We start from the raw sequence: 16,778 nt of genomic DNA, 5'->3' as shown, positions 1-16,778 counted from the left end.
CTTGGATCCTTGGACTTGGACCAGACCTGTCCAGACGGGTACCAGGACAGGGCCTTGGCGACAGTGAGAACAAACACACGCTGGGCGTTTGGCAAGGGAACCGAAAAACACATGAACGCTAGGGACAAAAGTGTGCCTGGCATGATGCTGTCTTCATTTGTCAGAGCCCTTACTGCCCCAGGGTCCCGGGCAATTTTGCGAGGCTTCAGGAAAGGCACCGTGCCAAGGATTATGGGGCGGGGGGAGTGGGGGCGGGTGGAGAAGAAAGCCCAGAGAAAAAAACCAAAAGGTGCTTCTCCAATGGAGAGGATTCTACAAAAACGTTTGAAGAGAAATCTATGAAGATTTTTTTTTTCTTCCAAAGGCATTAGAAGTGCCTGGCAGATCGGATCTATGGTTAAGAAACCGCAAAAGCCTATTTCAATTTCTTCCCTGCCCAGCAAGAGGTACATAATCAGCGGTCTCCTGGTAGGAATGCCCACTTTATTCGGACAATTACCAGGAAAGAGATTCCATGCATTTCCCTGCTTCTAAACAAAAGAAAATGGGCACACCTATCTTATGTCAATGGCTTTCTCGATGGACTTTCAGAGTTTCCTCTCTGTAATTCTGGGAATTGCTATTGCCAGGAGTTGCTTCCTCTTTCATGACGGAGGATTAAGATATTCATCAGGGTAAAATGCCCTCCATTTCTCATACTTTATAACACTTACTAATCAAATTGCCCGGAGCCAGTTTTCTAAGAGGCTCTGCCTTCTCCACAATGCCGACTTGCCCTGGGATCTGCGTTCGGCTTCTGCCGCAGGCCCGGGTCTCTGCTGGGCTCCGAGAACCTGGGGTTTTGAGTGATCCCACCCACACCTCACTTTCACTGTCTGTGAAATGGAGGGAACTGTGCATTCGGAAGGGACAGCTGTTCGTACAAATCCTTTGAGATCTGGGGAGTGAAGGGCAAAGAATGCTTTCTAACATGTGGATGTAAGAGCTCCCGTGTGGGAGGCATGCATGTCTGGCGGGAAGAGAGGCCAGCTCCCATGGTGGAGCCCCACCCCCCCCAGCCCCCCACCGCCTGGGATTTTGACTCTGTGTCTGAGTTTTCTGAGCGGGGAGCAAGAAAGAGAAGCAAGGGAAGCTGGCTCTTCTTCCAAGCTCTGCCAAGGGTTTAGCGTGAGAACAGGGACACAAGATCCTCAAGGTTCTCAGGTGCTGCTGACATGGCAAACATCACATCCGCGTGGGCTTTACCGGAAATGGTGCCAGATGTTCTGTGGAACCTCCTTGAAGGAAGAGTCAAGATGACCCAGCCACTCCTGCCCGTCTGCCACCAGCCCCCAGCTCTGCGACCTCTCTTCCCTCAAAACCAAGCTTCCTGCCGGGACCTGAACAACAGCGACAGACTGAGGTTTATCATAATGATGACAACATATAAAGTGTGATGGCGACAGAATAAATCTCTACCGTTTCTCTGCTGCTTGGAGTGGGCCGGGTGCATTTCCACGGTTACTGCTTTCAACATTCACACTGACTCTATAAAGTTGAGATTCTCATCACTGTTACAGGTAAAGAAGCTTGAGGTGGTGAAGTGACTTCTTTCGAGTCACTTAGCGACACAGCAGGGGAGCTGGATTGACAGCCAGGTCTGTCCGACCCCAGTGCCCAGAACCCAGACCGGTGTTCCGTATGGACTGCAGGGCAGCCTGTGATAAATGTCCCCAAGGATTTTCTCTCCGCTGCCCGCTTCCCCAGACACAAATGTGTTCTTCCCTTGAGGTCGGCTTCTGTGCTTTCCTTCCTCCTCCTCCTCAGTCTCTCTGGGGGTCTGCCCCAAAGACCTGCCGTTCTCTTGACCCTTCTCCTGGCTGTGTGTCCCCACACCTGCATCCTAAAGTTGTCCTGTGCGGCTCGTGTCCACACGGAGTTCTGTGCCAAGTCGGTCTTTGGTCTCTTACACTGGACGATAAAGTACGTAACACAGCAAGGACCGGGGACAATGGAGAGTGTTTCAAGAGACAAAGATCAATACCCAAACAACAGAATTTTCCGTTTGGAAAGAACAGTAGAGGTTTTCTTGGTCTGATTATGCCATCTTGATGATGAAAAAGCTCAGCCTCGGAGGGGAGCATGGCTTGCTGAAGAGCACGGGGTGAGTGAGTGGAGGAGCTAGTGAGCACTGGGACCCACGGTCCCAACTCTGGGTCCCATGCTCTTCTCTGAGTCCCCAGAGGGCCCACCATCACTTCACGCTGCCAAGAGGAGGGCAAAGGCTCAAGAAAGGCCAGAGAGATGTCGGGAAGGTCTAGCTGGAAGCCAGGGCTACCCCTGGGAGTCCTACTGAGACAGGAAGCCCCCTGCGCCCTGTCTAGGGACAGGGGGGCAGGCAGGGAGGCAGCCAAGTCAGAAACCTACAAGACTGGGTTGGAAGGAATTCTAGAAGGCCAGTTGGCCACTGGAATGGGGAGCTCCCTCCCCACAAGGCAGCTGATGAGAGCAAGGCGGGTTGCGTGGGATGGAGGTGCACGAGTGGGCTCTCGGGGCAGCCAGAACTGGGTTTGAACTCTGAGGTGTGTCAGCATCCCTGAGCAAGAGATGACAGTTCTTTTGGCTGAGATCAAGTGAAGAGATGACAGTTCTTTTGGCTGAGATCAAGTGAAGAGATGACAGTTCTTTGGGCTTCCATTTCCACATGTGCATAGCGCGGACAGTAATACCTCCGTAGATCACAAAATGCCTACAAATCATTCCTCTCTCTCAATCTGCAGCCTCTGCGGATACTCCCCACACTGATTCTGGGATGACCTGGTGACTTGCTCACATGGGACACTAGCAGAGGTGTTAAGCGGTGCTCCTGTGGTGGGGTTTGCCCCTACGGACAAGCCTACTTACTATGCCTCTGTGAAGTGTCCAGCACAAAGCGAGATATGCAGCAGGTACTCAATATATGGCAGCTCTTCCATAGGTTCTATTTCTGCTTTGCAAACATGCACCCACCCATCAGATACTTATTATGTATCTACAACGTGCAGGTGTACGTGCTGGGCCCTGGGACAAACGAGAAAGACAAGATTCCTGAACTTCCGGAGCTTCTTTCTGGTGGAGGGAGAAGACACAGAACCAACCAAGACAGATCCCGAGGGGGCGAGGGCTCACACAGAACAGGGAACAGGATGGGGGAACCCTGAGGGCTGGCCAGGGAAGGCCTGCCGGGGATGTGAATTTGAGACTTGGATGAGGAGAAGGACTCGGGCCTGAAGAAGTCTGGGCAAGAAGCTTTCCAAGGAGAGGGAGCAGCTCTTGGGGTAACTGAGGGTAGCATGTTCAAGCAAGAAGAGAGGGAAGATGGGAGAGTGAAGGGCAGGAGGACAGAAGATGCTGGGGAGCCGGCAGGTGACGTGGGGCCAGGAAGGCCACATGGGCAACTGTAGTACTATCCTAAACGCAACGAGAAACCATTGGAGAGTTTTAAAGATGCTGACCTGATATGCAGACGGTCCCCAGCTTATGATGGGTTGACTTAACAATTTTTCAAATTTACGATGGCACGAAAGTGATATGCATTCAGTAGAGACCGTGCTTCGTGCTTTGAATTTACATTTTGTCCCCAGGCTACATCCATATGCAGTAGGGATGCCCTTGTGATGCTGGGCAGCCGTCGCCACGGCTCCCGGTTTATCCCCGGGATCACAGGGTCAACAACTAATACACCGACAATCATTTTGCACCCAGACAAGCCACTCTTGTTTCTCACTTTCCCTATAGTATTCCATAAATTGCTTGAGATAGTCAACATTTTATTATAAAATAGGCTTTGTGTTAAGATGATTTTGCCCAGCTATAGGGCAATGTAAGTGTTCTGAGCACGTTTCAGGTTGGCGAGGCTAAGCCAGGATGCTTGGTAGGGTAGGTGTATTAAATGTATTTCCGACTTATGGTATTTTCAGCTGATGATGGGTTTATTGGGCTATAACCCCATCCACCGTTAAGTCAAGGAGGATCTGTCTATTTTTAGAAGATCACTCTGGCTGTTACATGGACAAGGGAGTTCCCTTTCACTTTCTAGAGCAGTGCTTTTCAAACTGAAGCATGCTCAAGATCACTACAGCACTGATTCCTGGGCCCCACTCTGGAGGGGCCCGTCGGCTAGGTCTGGGTGGGACCAAGATTTTGCATTTCCAACGAGCTCCCTGGTGATCTAAAGCGTGGGCCCCTTCACCTCAGCTAACGTTCTCTTTCCTTCACTCACAGAAAACAGAGAAGACCCATTTGCCACGTGATCCCCTGGAGCTGCACTTAGTACTTCGATAACTTTGTCAAAGGAACACAGAAGAGCAAGCGTCTCCTGGCCAGGTGGCCAAGATGCTGTGACCCGGAGCCCTCCTGGTCAGCCCCCTCTGTCCCAAGACCGTTCTCACCTGCTGCTGGGATGGGAGGGCGGTCTCCCACGTGCTGGGAGAGGAGCCGGCTCCACGGCTGTAGCGGGCAACGTTCATTCTTTCTGAACAGAATTCTAGAGGGACCTGGGCACAGGAGCCCGCACACCAGCTCCCCTAATTCATTGTGGCATTCACGTAGGGCCTGCTCCTGACTCAAAGGTTTACAAACACACCCGAAATGTTTCTTCAATTAAAAATCAATCCAACAGGCACCAGTCGGCCTGCTGCATCATAATTGGATGTGCAGGATGGAGCAGAAGGAGGAATTCTTACCATCTCCATCAGCCTGTGGTACTGCTCTATGATTTTTTATTATGTCCCGCTAAGCTGCTCTCGTTAGGGTGTGGAAGTCCTCCAGTTCTCTGGGGTATTGTCAGGATGGCAATACTTGTCACAACGCGTTAGGGGCGAATCGTGCGCCTGCCATGCCGAGGGATCTATGCACTCTGAAGGGAAGGGCTCTGCGGTTAGCGTCTGAGGCAGACGTGAGAGGGGCCAGGGTTTTCTTTTAAGTGGGCTGGGAGGGAAGGTTCTGCCGGGGGTACTGTAGCCCCGGCCGGCCGGGAGTCTGCCTCCAGCCGGCGCTAGAAGGAAGGGGCTCTGTTTTGCCTGTATCCTTTTATTGATGGCAACTGTCTACAGAGGGATGGATTTGGGGTGTTAATAATTGAAAAACCTTTCTTTTAATTGTCTGTGCATTCCAGATTGCGAATTCCATAGCTAGCACAGAGGTAAAAAAAAAAAAAAAAAACTATGAAGGGAAGGGAATCTAATATTTGCTGTAGACCTACTACTCACTGGGCACTTTAGAGCCTCTTATTTTATAAAGCCCAGACACCGATCTGTGACCTTGACGGTATCATTGCCTCTTCACAGATAAGTCGGATGATGCTCAAAAAGCCTGGGTAACTTGCCCAAATTCACGTAGCTAGTAAGTGGTGCAGCTGGACTTTGAACCCAGATATTTCTCTTTTTGTTTTCCTGCATCACTTTACCTCTCCTAAATACCGACCATGTGCAGATGCTGTGGTCAGGGTTTTCAGATCTGTAAATATTCACTGAATGCAAATATATGCCAAGGGCTTTCGAACACAATCTCTCCTTTAATCCTAATCAGGACCCTAGGAGGCAAATATGTCTTAACTCTCTTTATAGGAGGAGAAAGATAACCAAAGGTGTTGATGCCCTGTCCAAGATCACCATCGGAGGAGTAAAGGAGCCCATGGAATTTGAACCCAGAGCTCTTTGTCTGTGAGTCTAGTGGCCTTTTGTGTGGTAGCACAAATAGGAAGACTTTGGTCAATGGTGCTATCAAATGACAGGGAGTCTCTGACTGTATGTTGGGGCTAAGTCCTGGCTATGCATGATCTCACCTGGTCATGACAACAACCTTGGCGGGGGCGGCAGTGGGGGGTGGTTACTGTCATTGCCATTCCCGGGTTATAGATGAGGAAACCAAGGCTGGGAGAGCTGGTTTGTCCAAGGGTCAAAGCCAAGAAGTGGCAGAGCCACTAAGACCGCATAGTGCCTGACTCCAGGGACCAAATTATTCAAGGTCAGGCCACTTGATTCTGATTAGAAAGCATGTCAGATTTGTCTCTTTCATTTTCTCCTGAGTTTGGAGGTACCCATTGGCTACTAATCTTGAGTCAGCATATTTTGTTGGTAAATGGAACATGTGAACGGGACCAAGGAAAACCAGGGATGCCCTACGAGATGAGAACCTGGAATTATCTGGAACTCACTCACCTGGGGCAGATTCAGTCTCTGAGCTTCAGGTAACCCTTCTGAGGGGCCTGAGGGGCATTTGTGTTGCCTGAAGAACAGAAGACTAATCTCAGCAATCATTCAGCACGAATCTCAAGGATTGGATTTTATTTTCATTTGAAATGGCAGAGAGGATAAAAGAAGACACATGGGAAGAGAGGTCTGTTAACGGCCCCGTCGCTCGCTCAAGTGCTGCTTGGTGGGGGAGTGTGCGCACCCAAACTGAAGGCTGGGTGAGAAGCCAAAAGGACACAGAAGTGTAGGCGTAAGCCTGGGGCTCTCGTCTAGCTCAGTCCCTTCTGGAGCCTCACTGATGGGTGTGAGCCGGCGGGAGGCCGCCTGTCCTGGTTTCCCCGGTGCCCTCTGTAAACCCATCTGCTCCCCTCTTTCTCACCCACGCCTTAAGCTCTAACCACACTAGAGCCTGTGTGTTCCCAGCGGACCTGGGGGCCTCTTTGTTCCCTGAATATGCTGCACGCTCCACCTTCTCTCCCTGTGTGCTTCCTACCGGCTGTCTACTCGGGCCCCCAACTCCATGCAGGCAACACCTCCCCTTGGACCCATTCCCTGTCTCTTCCTTTCTCCACAGCCCAGACAGGCTGGGGGATCCTCACATAGAATCTCTCTAGAGTAAGAACCTGTTACCTGTCTGGGGCAGGCTGAATTCTAAGCTGGCCCCCACAAATCCTGCCCCGTGGCATACACACTTGTACAACCCCCACCCTTGAGTGTGAGCCGAACCCAGGAATGGGATGGAATGCCACTCCTGTGGGTTACGTGATGGAACAGCCTGCAGAGAGTCTCCTGCTGGCTTTGAAGAAGTAAGCTGCCGTGCTGTCAGAGGGCCACGTGGCTGAGACCTAAGGGTGGCCTCCTGTTGCTCAGAAGGACCCCAGCCAACGGCCAGCGAGGAAACGGGGACCTCAGTCCTGGAACTAAATTCTGCCAAAAGCTGAATGAGCTTAGCGGTGGACCCTGACTCCCATGAGATCACAGCCCCAGCCAACACCTTGATGGTCGTCCTGGGAACTGAGCAGGGGACCCTGCTAGCACCCATCCAGACTCCAGACCCCCCAAACTGCAAGATACTAAATGTTACTTAAGCTGCTAAATCTGTGGCAATTTGTTCTACAACAGTAGATAACTAATACACTGAGTCAGGAAGATGCTATCTACTCCTTGAAAGCAAAAATAGGGTCTTCTTATAAATATCCCCAGCTTCACAAGAGCCTGGCACACCACAGTAATAGATGCTTACACGATATTTGCTGAGTGGTCATGTGAATGTTGGAGATTCGGAACCTGAGGCCACAAGAAGGGAAAGACTTTGCTTGAGGTCACATAGCAGGTCAGGATGGAACTGGTATGAGCAGCTCTGTGCTCTTCCCCTTTGTCCCTGCTCATCTTTACCTGCTACCTGTTATGTTCAGCAAGTTCTCTGTGTTTCTGCACAGAGGTCCCGAGGCCTGTGAACCTCCAGGAAAACCCCAGCCAAGGGAACCACTGAATTTCACCAGTGAGCTTCCGCCAATGCAGTGGGACTCTCAAAGTGAGGAATCTGCTTCCATCAGCTACGCTCTACATAACTCATTCCCGGATGTCTCTGGATGCGAGGTTCTACTCACTCCTCCCAACTCCCAGACCACTTTCTGCATGTGAACCTTTTTGTGTCCCAGCGCTTGCTCCTTCACTGGTTTGCCCACGCTTTATTCACTCCCCACTAATAACGAGTGGTATTTATTGAACACTTAACAAGTGTGCCAGCTACCGCGCTCGGCACACAACAGGCGTGAACTCATTTAATCCCGGAAACAGTCCCATGGAGTTGTGGCCATAGACTGGGCAGGCATCTCCAAGGTGACTGAAAGACAGAATGAGCCGCTCAGATTGCCCAACTGTGGGAGCCGAGGCGGAATGGAAGGAAGGAAACGGGGGGTAGAGAGCCAGTGTGGGCCATGTGTAAACTAAAGAGAAAGCTGGTGGGCCGAGGTGGGAGGGAGACACACAGGACACCCAGTATGGAAAAGTACAGCCTTGAGGGGGTGACCTCGGGGTTTTGAATGCACACACCCCTGGCAACAAGAGAGATGCTTTCAAAAACATAAATTGGATCATATAACTTTGTGTAAATGTCTTCAATAACTTCTCACCACACTGAGAATAAAATCCAAAATGTTTTGGTGAGTTTTCTAATGTTCTATAATCTTAATCTCACACCATGTCCCTGCTATGCCTCAGCCACTGCTCTTCTACCACGTTTTTGAATGCCTGAGCCCCCTCCCACCACAGGGCCTTTACACTTGCTATTTTACCCACCTGGAAAAAAAATTTTTTTTTTCTCAGCAACTCACATTCCTGACTCCTTTTCTCCTCCTTTAGGTCTCTGCAGAAATGTCCCCTCCTTAGATTTCCCCTGACCACATCACCCAAGGAAGGTCCCTCTCTTGACATTGTTATTATCAGTCTCAGTTCCTTCCAAAGAACTTACCACAATTATAATAATTTTACTCAACTATTTATTTTCTGTTCATACCACTGTACTTATGTTCTTAACCCTGGCTGCACACCACAAGTGTAAAACAATGCAAGGTGTTCACCACACAAATATTCTTACTTAACTAGTCTGCAATGGAGCTCGAAGGTGCATTTGTTTTAAGAGCTCCCCTGGTGATTCAGTTTGGCCCCAGCCAAGGTTGACAATCAGTGCACTAGAGTGTCAGCCACATAAGGGCGGGGATCACATCAGTACTTCCAGATAAAGGCTTGGTAGATGTTTGTTGCATCAATACACTAAGGAAAAGAAACAGCAATTGCTTTCCAGCAGTGACAGTGGTTCCAGAATATGTGTTTCCCTATAATACACCCCTTTTCCTTAAGGTAGTCTGAGTAGAGCTCTACTCTTTAGAATCAATTCTTCTATTCTCAAAACCACCACCCTCACCGGAAGACAAGAGCCCTTGGTTTTCAGTGCTGGAGAGGAGCACGACCCAAGCCTAAGTCTGTCAGACCATCTCTCCCTTCTCCCTTTGACTGGGTGTAGAGCAGCAGGGTGGGGCTGTGGGGAGGTCAGGGCCCATCTGCCTACCTGTCCATAGAGAGCTGAGCGACCAGGGTGACATCCGTGTTGTCCGAAGCAGGCTCATACTCATAGTGCAAGAAGTACAGGTGGGTTCGGTGGACAGTGAACCGCTCTCGCCGGAACTCATAACACAGGTCATCCTCATCGAGCTCAGAGAGCTGCTTCTGGAGCTGAAATGTAGGAGAAGAGGGTATGGGACCAAGAAGGGAAGCCCCAACGAGCCAGGAGCCTGCCCTTGCCTGAGTCGGTTACTCACTGGATGCTGGTGATGGGTCAAACATGGGAGGGCAGGATCACTGGCTTTAGTTTCCTCTGCAATTTAATTTTAAAAAGGCAACGATGAAGGGCAGTTGTCCTCGCCATCTGAGGAATAAGCCCCCTCTGAGCTGAGAATGATGGTGGTCACCACTGACAAATATAAAAGCAACCACAAACTCCTTAAAAACAAACAAAAAATGCTTTGGTAGGTGACCTAGTACAACAATTCCAAATAACAGGGAAGAAAATACCAAAATCCAAATGGAGCAGCGCCTTTGCATGAGCTTCTCTCCTGCCTAGAGCTACAGACTTTAATCTTTGTAGCAGGTATTGAAGAAAAAGACTAAACCACCCATGAACAAAATTTAAAAATCTGTTCCTTTCATTTCATCCAAGGCTTGGCATCCACTCTTCTTTCTTGTTTCTAAGTCTTGGGAAGTCCTGCTCCCTTAATCTGCCTGTAGAAGTTCTTCACATAGCTCTACTTGCCTTCCTACCCCAACCAGTGCAAGAGCTGGTTGACCTGCCAACAGGGAACCAAGGACTTAGCAGCTGGCATGGGCAGATGCAGATGCACAATACCCAGATCTGAGGATGTGCAGCTGCCCAATCCACAACCATGTCATGCCAACCCCATCATATCCCTCCCAGGCAGGGGTGACTGGGCCTGCTTCACAGATGAAGATTTGCAAAGAAAAAGTAAGAGAACTTCAATAGGGCTAGAAATCAGATCACTGAAGGTGTGTGGGCAGAGTGGATAGACTGGGAAGAAGCAAGAGAGAACTTTTTTGGGGGATGGAAATGTTCTATGTCATGGTTACAGTGATGGTTACAAGTTGTGTATACATTTGTGGGAAGTCAACAAACTACACACTTAGAATGGGTGGATTTATTATATGCAAACTATATTTCAACTGAATTTGCCAAAGGTCATATGGCTGGTTCTAATATTTTTTCTGTGACATCAGCCTAGTCCATTACACGATGGCACATAGTTGAATGTAGATTACAGTTTACATGGCTAGAGCTACCAACCTAGCTGAATGTAACAGAGCAGTTTTCCAAGAAGAAGGTGTACATATATTTTAAATCTCCAAGCCAAGAGTGTAGTAAACAAGAATTATATTAACTCACTTCCGTATGACCCTCTCTGTTAAAACCATTGTCTTCATAGATAAAGCTAGATTAAGCTATAGCCTTATTTCTCAAGATATGTGTGACGGCCCATGACTGCGTTAATCCCTTCCATTCTTCACCCCCTCCCACATCTCTACTCTTTGTCATGAGACTTACTTTGGCTAATAAAATGGTAAGGAAGCAACGCTGTCCTAACAGTGAGACTAGACCTCAAGAAGAACTGCGTGTTTCTTGAACCTCCAGCACTACCACGAGAAAATGCCTGGGTGGCCCGCTGGAGCATGAGACATACCTGGAGTAGAGAAGCTCTACAATTGCCCCAGGTGTGGGAGCAAGCCCAGCCAAGCTCAGCTCAGCTGCCGAGATAAACACTTCTCACTGTATTCCACTGAGGTTTTATAGGTTGGGAGCCACAGATAACCGACAGGGGGTCACTGGCATTTTGTGCAGGGAGCTTTTGCATTAGGCAACCTCTCCCATATATCCCTGAACAGTTAGCCTCCTGGGCCCCAGCCCACTAAATGCTTGTAGAGTTCTCCAGACAGCCTCGTACAACTCCAAATGCACCCACCTACTTCCAAATGCCACTTGGGGGATCAGTGGAGATTCAGTGATCGAGGAGATGTTCTCACCCATCATGAAGATTTTTAACTGTTAACAAGGATGCAATCAGGGAGACTTCCATTTTTGAAGTTTGATTTGAAGTCCTGGCCTATTCGAAGATTCATGTAAGCCCAGGACACGGGAATTCTCATTCCATCTAATATTCTAGGAGCCAAGGGACCCCTTCTGACCTGCAGGATTAAATCCAGGTCCTTGCTGACAATCATATCCTCTCTCTCTGACCCACCACCACCCCCAACCCCTGTGTCCTCTGTATTTGCACCAGGGATCTCTCTGCTCCCCGAACCTGCCTTTCCCTCCTTCCCTCTGCGACTCTGTACATGTTCTTCCCTCTCTACTGCCCTCCCTCTCCTCACCTGCTCTTCTCCACTAGGGGGCCTTCTATTTACCTTTCAAGATTCAGCCAGGATGACACCTCGTCTGTCTGAGACCTCTGTTAGCCCTGCCAGGTAGAGCTGGTCCACTTCTCTGTGCCTCAAGAGCCCTCAATTCATAACTCTGCTAAAGCACTTGTCAGTTTGAACTGAAATTATTTAAGGGCAACTTTCCTGGTGACACAGTGACACTTTACCATTGCCCCTAGCACCGTGCCCATGGCATGACAGATGCTTAATATTCATGTGCTGCGTGCATGAGAAATATCTGCTACATGAAGACTGCAATCATTAGAAGGCCTGTCTTCTAATTTTCCTATCATATTCTCTAATGTTATGCATAGAAGGTGATCATCTTTAAGCCCATTATCTGCTCCTATATTTGTGGTTCAAGGGTCTGTGATGGCTGAAAACGTGTTGGACAGCAAACAAACATGCACTTGGCTCTGTGCAAGGTGCTGTGTACATGTGATGCCCTTCCTTGGAGTCTTCCAGTGAGGCACGTGCAGCCTCATTTGACAGCTGAAAAGCAGTTTCGAGATCTTGAGGTCACTCAGGGAGGTTGAACTGGGGCCTGTGTCCTTTTACTACCGAGCTATCCCTCCAGGAAAGGTGCTCATTCAGCCTTGGGTCAAGAAGCACACAAGCACCGTGGCTGAGGTGACGGGTTCTATCCCACTCCTGTCTGTACAGTCTTGGGCGAGTGGGTGAGGTGCTTAACCCTTCGGAGCTTCAACTTCCTCAAGTGTAAGATGGGGAAGATAATAGGAACTACCCAGGGGGCTGTAGGAGGGTTCCAAGAGATTCTGCATGTGCAGAGTACAGTGTTTGGAGTAAAGACACAGCAGACGTCATCTATTTCCACGGTGGCTATCAGAGTTCGGAAGGGGAGACACCTGGGCGGATGCTTTCTGTCCTCAGCCACCACCTGGAGGAGACAGTAGGGCGAGGGCAGGGAAAGCAGCAATCTCGCTGAGCCTGGATAGCGCTTCTGTCTCATGAGTGTTGGAGATACTCCCCACATCTTCCTCCCTGAGGAGCCCAAATATACCTAGAAACCACAATGTCACCCCCCAATGGGGAACTTAACCAACTCATACCCTCCTTCTCTCTCACCCACACTGCAAAAGAACACTCGCAATTATTCCCTTTTAGAGAATAAACATCTGGAAAGCTCTTTGCAAAAGCAGGGTTGTTTCGGGGGGGGGTTGATTTGTGTGGTGTTTTTAATGTGTTGACAGGAGTGCATGGCTTCAGTTCAGTGAAGACAGGAGTGGGAACATGTGAGGACGTGTATAGATGTGTGTGTGTGTGTGGGGGGTCTTTCTTTGATGAGCCTTCAAAGAGAAGGTATCCTCATCATGTGAGAAAGGAAATTAGTGGCCAGAGCATGAGAAATGCATGTGTGTATAGGGATTTCTCTCTATATACACAGGCACATACCCTTGAGTCAGGAAAAAAAAAAACAACATTCCGAGGTAAATAGCTCCAGGAGCCATCTTCTGAAAAGCACCCATATATAGTGGGCTCCTCAAGGCAGGAGCTGTGTTGCATTCATCTCTCAATTTCCTGTACCTAGAACATCTAGAGCACCCTGTGTGCACAACATGCCTCTACTGGACGTACTCACAGCCATGTACTCATGTTAAAAAAGGAACGGTGACCAATGAAAGTGCTCCCAGAACTAACAGAGCATGGCCTGATGTGGCTGGGAGGGTCTACCAGCAGTCCTGGGGGATAAGCAGCCTCTATGAACTTCCTGGTACCAATGATGTGGTTCAGTGGCATCCACATCCCTACGTCACCTGTGGCCATCACAGTGCTTTAGGGGTAGGGTCTAGGGAATACTGTTGTCTATCAACCACACTGGGTATTGTGGCAAAAGCACATCAACTATGATGTCCGACATACGATGTCAAAATCTATGGGACTCTGGACCAACCAGATTGCCTTCCTTGAGTTTAATGCTATGAACACTCTCAACATAGCGGTTTGTACCTTGGCTCAAGCTAATATGGATGAAGCACCTGCTCTGTGCCAGATGCGATGCTAAATGTTTTCAGATGGATTGCTTTATTAATTTAATCCTTCAGCACACATCTCTGTTTTACAAAGGAGGAAACTGAGGCTCAGAGAATTTCAAAAATCTGCCAGTTACACGGCTAGGGAGAAGCAGTTCTGGACTGAGACTCCAGTCTTGGGACCTCACACCAGGGCAATCTTTGCAGTGTGGTGACTCCTCTCCCAGGGGATGGATGCAAGGATCAAAGAGATGGTGGAAGACACAATGCTCCATGAAAAAGCAGGCCATAAAAATGCATATGCAGTATGATCCCAATAGAACAGAGAGACAAACAAACAAAAAGCCACATAGAAAACAGACCAAAGGGAACACATTACAATGTTAACAAAGCTTTTCTCTGACTAGTGGGTTCACAGATGAATTGTATTGGCTTCTTTCTACTTTTCTGTCCTTAACGAGTTCCCTGCAATTTTCTCAAAGGAGCTAATGCATGTAAAAGTGCTTTGTAAACTGTAAAGTGCTACACAAAACCCAAGCAATGTTATGATTACATTATGTACCTTTTCAAATTCTAATCTAGGATTTCTTATTGCTGACTGCATGGCTGATGTTATCTCAGGGGGAAGGCGGGAACAGCTTAGAAACGACCTCCTTTCCCACCCAGGGTATGGGTGATTTCTCCAGGGAGATGCTGAGCTGGAAGGAGGGCTTTCATTAACAGGGCCTGAACGCTACCGCACTCCATCCTGTGGCCACGGGGGGAGTAGTAGGCTCCTGACAAGCAAGTCACAGAAACAAAAGACCAATTTCTCCTGAGATAAAATGCATTTGCTAAATTGCTTCTTTGGGCAGCCAGCTGAGGCACAGGAAGATTTGGACTCAAGGGAAAATGACCCTTTAAGCAGTTTGCATTTATTTCTTCCCATCTTTAAGGACAGTGGCCTGGATTGACCCCTGAGCTGTCAGAAATGATGGCTGGTCAGGCCGGAGGATTCAGAGGGGTTGGAAGTAGGTTCCTGGCACCGGCCCAATGGACTTCTGTTCAAAGTCAGGAAAAACTACAGAGAGAGGTTATGGGGATAACCGGAAACGGAGACCTGTTCCCTCAGACACTCATTTTCCATGTGACCTTGAGCAAGTCATTTCTCTGGTTCCTAAGACAAAGTTTGGGTTTCATAAAAGACTCTTAAGGATCAAGTGCTCACTAGGGTCAGGGAACATGCTGGGAGCTTTGCAGGCACTTTCTCATTTAATATTCACACTGACTCCATGGCTTAGGGACAATGGCCTGCCTTGTTTATGGATGAAAGCGTTCATCATCTGAAAGGTTTAGCCACTTGTTCAAGGTCACACGATGAGCGAACAGAGCTGAGATATTACATCCATGTGTATTTTCTCTGCATTCTTGTATGTAACCAAGTCACTACAATGCTTTCCTTGTTAATCAACCTCTGGGGCTCTTTCCAGGTCTAATGCTAGATGGTTCTATGACTACATACATGAATGCATGTATCCCCCACGGTGGTGGGGACCTTCTGAATGCACCAAGATTCATGGTCTCTTCTCTTCCTGGGTGCACAGAGAGGCTGCCTTCCCGACCTTCCTGCATGGCCAAGGCTGGTCAGTGGAATGTGGGCAGGTTCTCGCTACCATGGGCACCACTTTCAAGGTAGACTCACGCACATACCTCTCTGTAGGCCAGAGGAAGGGCATCCAGGGGAGGAGTCCAAGGCTCTGTGGTGGGCAGAGCCACAAGATGGAAAGAGTCTGGGCCCCTGAACCTGGAGAAAAGCCACCTGCCAATCAAGGAACACCCATTTGGACTTACGTAATACCCTTCCAGCGTGCAGAGCCCATTGTATAACTGCTTGTGTTACTTTAACACACCTACTTGACTCTTCTAGCCAGTGAGTGATGAAGACAGAGTACAACAGACCAAGCAAGGCATCTACTCCTTCTTATGACACCTCTCCTTCTGATGCCTCGGCAGCATGGATGGAAGTATCTGGTGGGTAAAGTAACACTCCAGAACCTAGGACTTCATCTGTTCCTCCCAATATCTGAACGAGATGGGCAGGGCTGCCCTCAGCTGATTTGCACAGAGAAGCTGGGACTCTAACGCATGTCTCCTGAAACCTACCTCAGGGCTCCTCCCTGTGGTTTTCTGGGGAGCAGGTAAGCCTTATTAAACCACCCAGACAGGCAGAGAAAGATTAGGAGCTCACTGATTGCCTGCTGTGTGTATGAATCAACGAAGTCCCGGGAACTCAAAACACTTACTAAGGAAAAGCAAACCATGGGCCACTTTCTTTCTTTCATGGGACGGGAAAGGCTTGGATTTAGGTCTATTCAGTGGAGGTTCAGAGAGAGTCTTTCCAGCACTCAGGCCCTGAGGAAATAATGAGGAAAGGCCTGGTCTCCTCCCTCCCAGGTATCAGTATTAATTTGTACATGACACCCAGTTAATAGGCCCTTATTGTATGCCAAACCCTGTGCTAGGATTGGGGAATGAACCCCAGTTTCTACATTTAAACTGTTCATCTGGTGTGGGTGGGGGGACAAAGAAGCAAGTCAGCAAGCATAATACTGCGTATTCATAATACCAATGAGACTTAATGGGGGGGGTGGGCAGGTGCTGTGTGCCACACTGACCAGCCCCATTTAGTCCTCACTGAGCCTGTCATGTGGGACTAGTTGTGATCCCCATTTTACAGATGGGAAAGCTGAGGCACAAAGAGTCTAAGCAAATGGCCCAAACTCTCATATTCAGTATTCCTTAGATTTTATATGCGGCAGTCTTGCTCCAGAGCTGCCCTCTTAGATGCTGCACAAGGAGCCGGCTCGTGGAGGAAGTGTGTTCCAGAAGAGGGCACGGAGCTGCTACAAGCAAAAGCGCACCAGGGGAGAGCACCTGACACATGCAGACAGATTACAACCAGAGCCCAGGGGTGTGAAGGAGGGATGTGTGCAAGCTAGAGCTGGAGCAAAGCAGACGGGCCACGATGGTGTGCCTGCAGCCCAGAAGCATCCCGAGCAGCCTGACCCCGTGGCTCCTCCCTTTGTCCCTGCCCCTGGCCTCACAGGCA

At 49.1% G+C, this 16,778-nt stretch overlaps 1 protein-coding gene across 7 annotated transcripts in view; it reads right to left on the bottom strand.

Moving 5' to 3' along the window:
- The window catches only part of LARGE1 (LARGE xylosyl- and glucuronyltransferase 1), a 541,701-nt gene that overhangs the window by 32,101 nt on the left and 492,822 nt on the right, over positions 1 to 16,778 (bottom strand). For all 7 annotated transcript variants that reach the window (XM_027592150.2, XM_027592145.2, XM_027592147.2 and 4 more), the window contains one exon: positions 9,283 to 9,446. In XM_027592150.2, coding sequence (XP_027447951.1) covers positions 9,283 to 9,446 — 164 coding nt within the window. The remainder of the gene's footprint in view (positions 1 to 9,282; positions 9,447 to 16,778) is intronic.

Source organism: Zalophus californianus, chromosome 9 (genome assembly GCF_009762305.2).
Source record: "Zalophus californianus isolate mZalCal1 chromosome 9, mZalCal1.pri.v2, whole genome shotgun sequence".
NCBI lineage: Eukaryota > Metazoa > Chordata > Mammalia > Carnivora > Otariidae > Zalophus > Zalophus californianus.
Note: the sequence above shows the minus strand (reverse complement) of the source record. Positions and strands in the feature narration are given on the sequence as shown.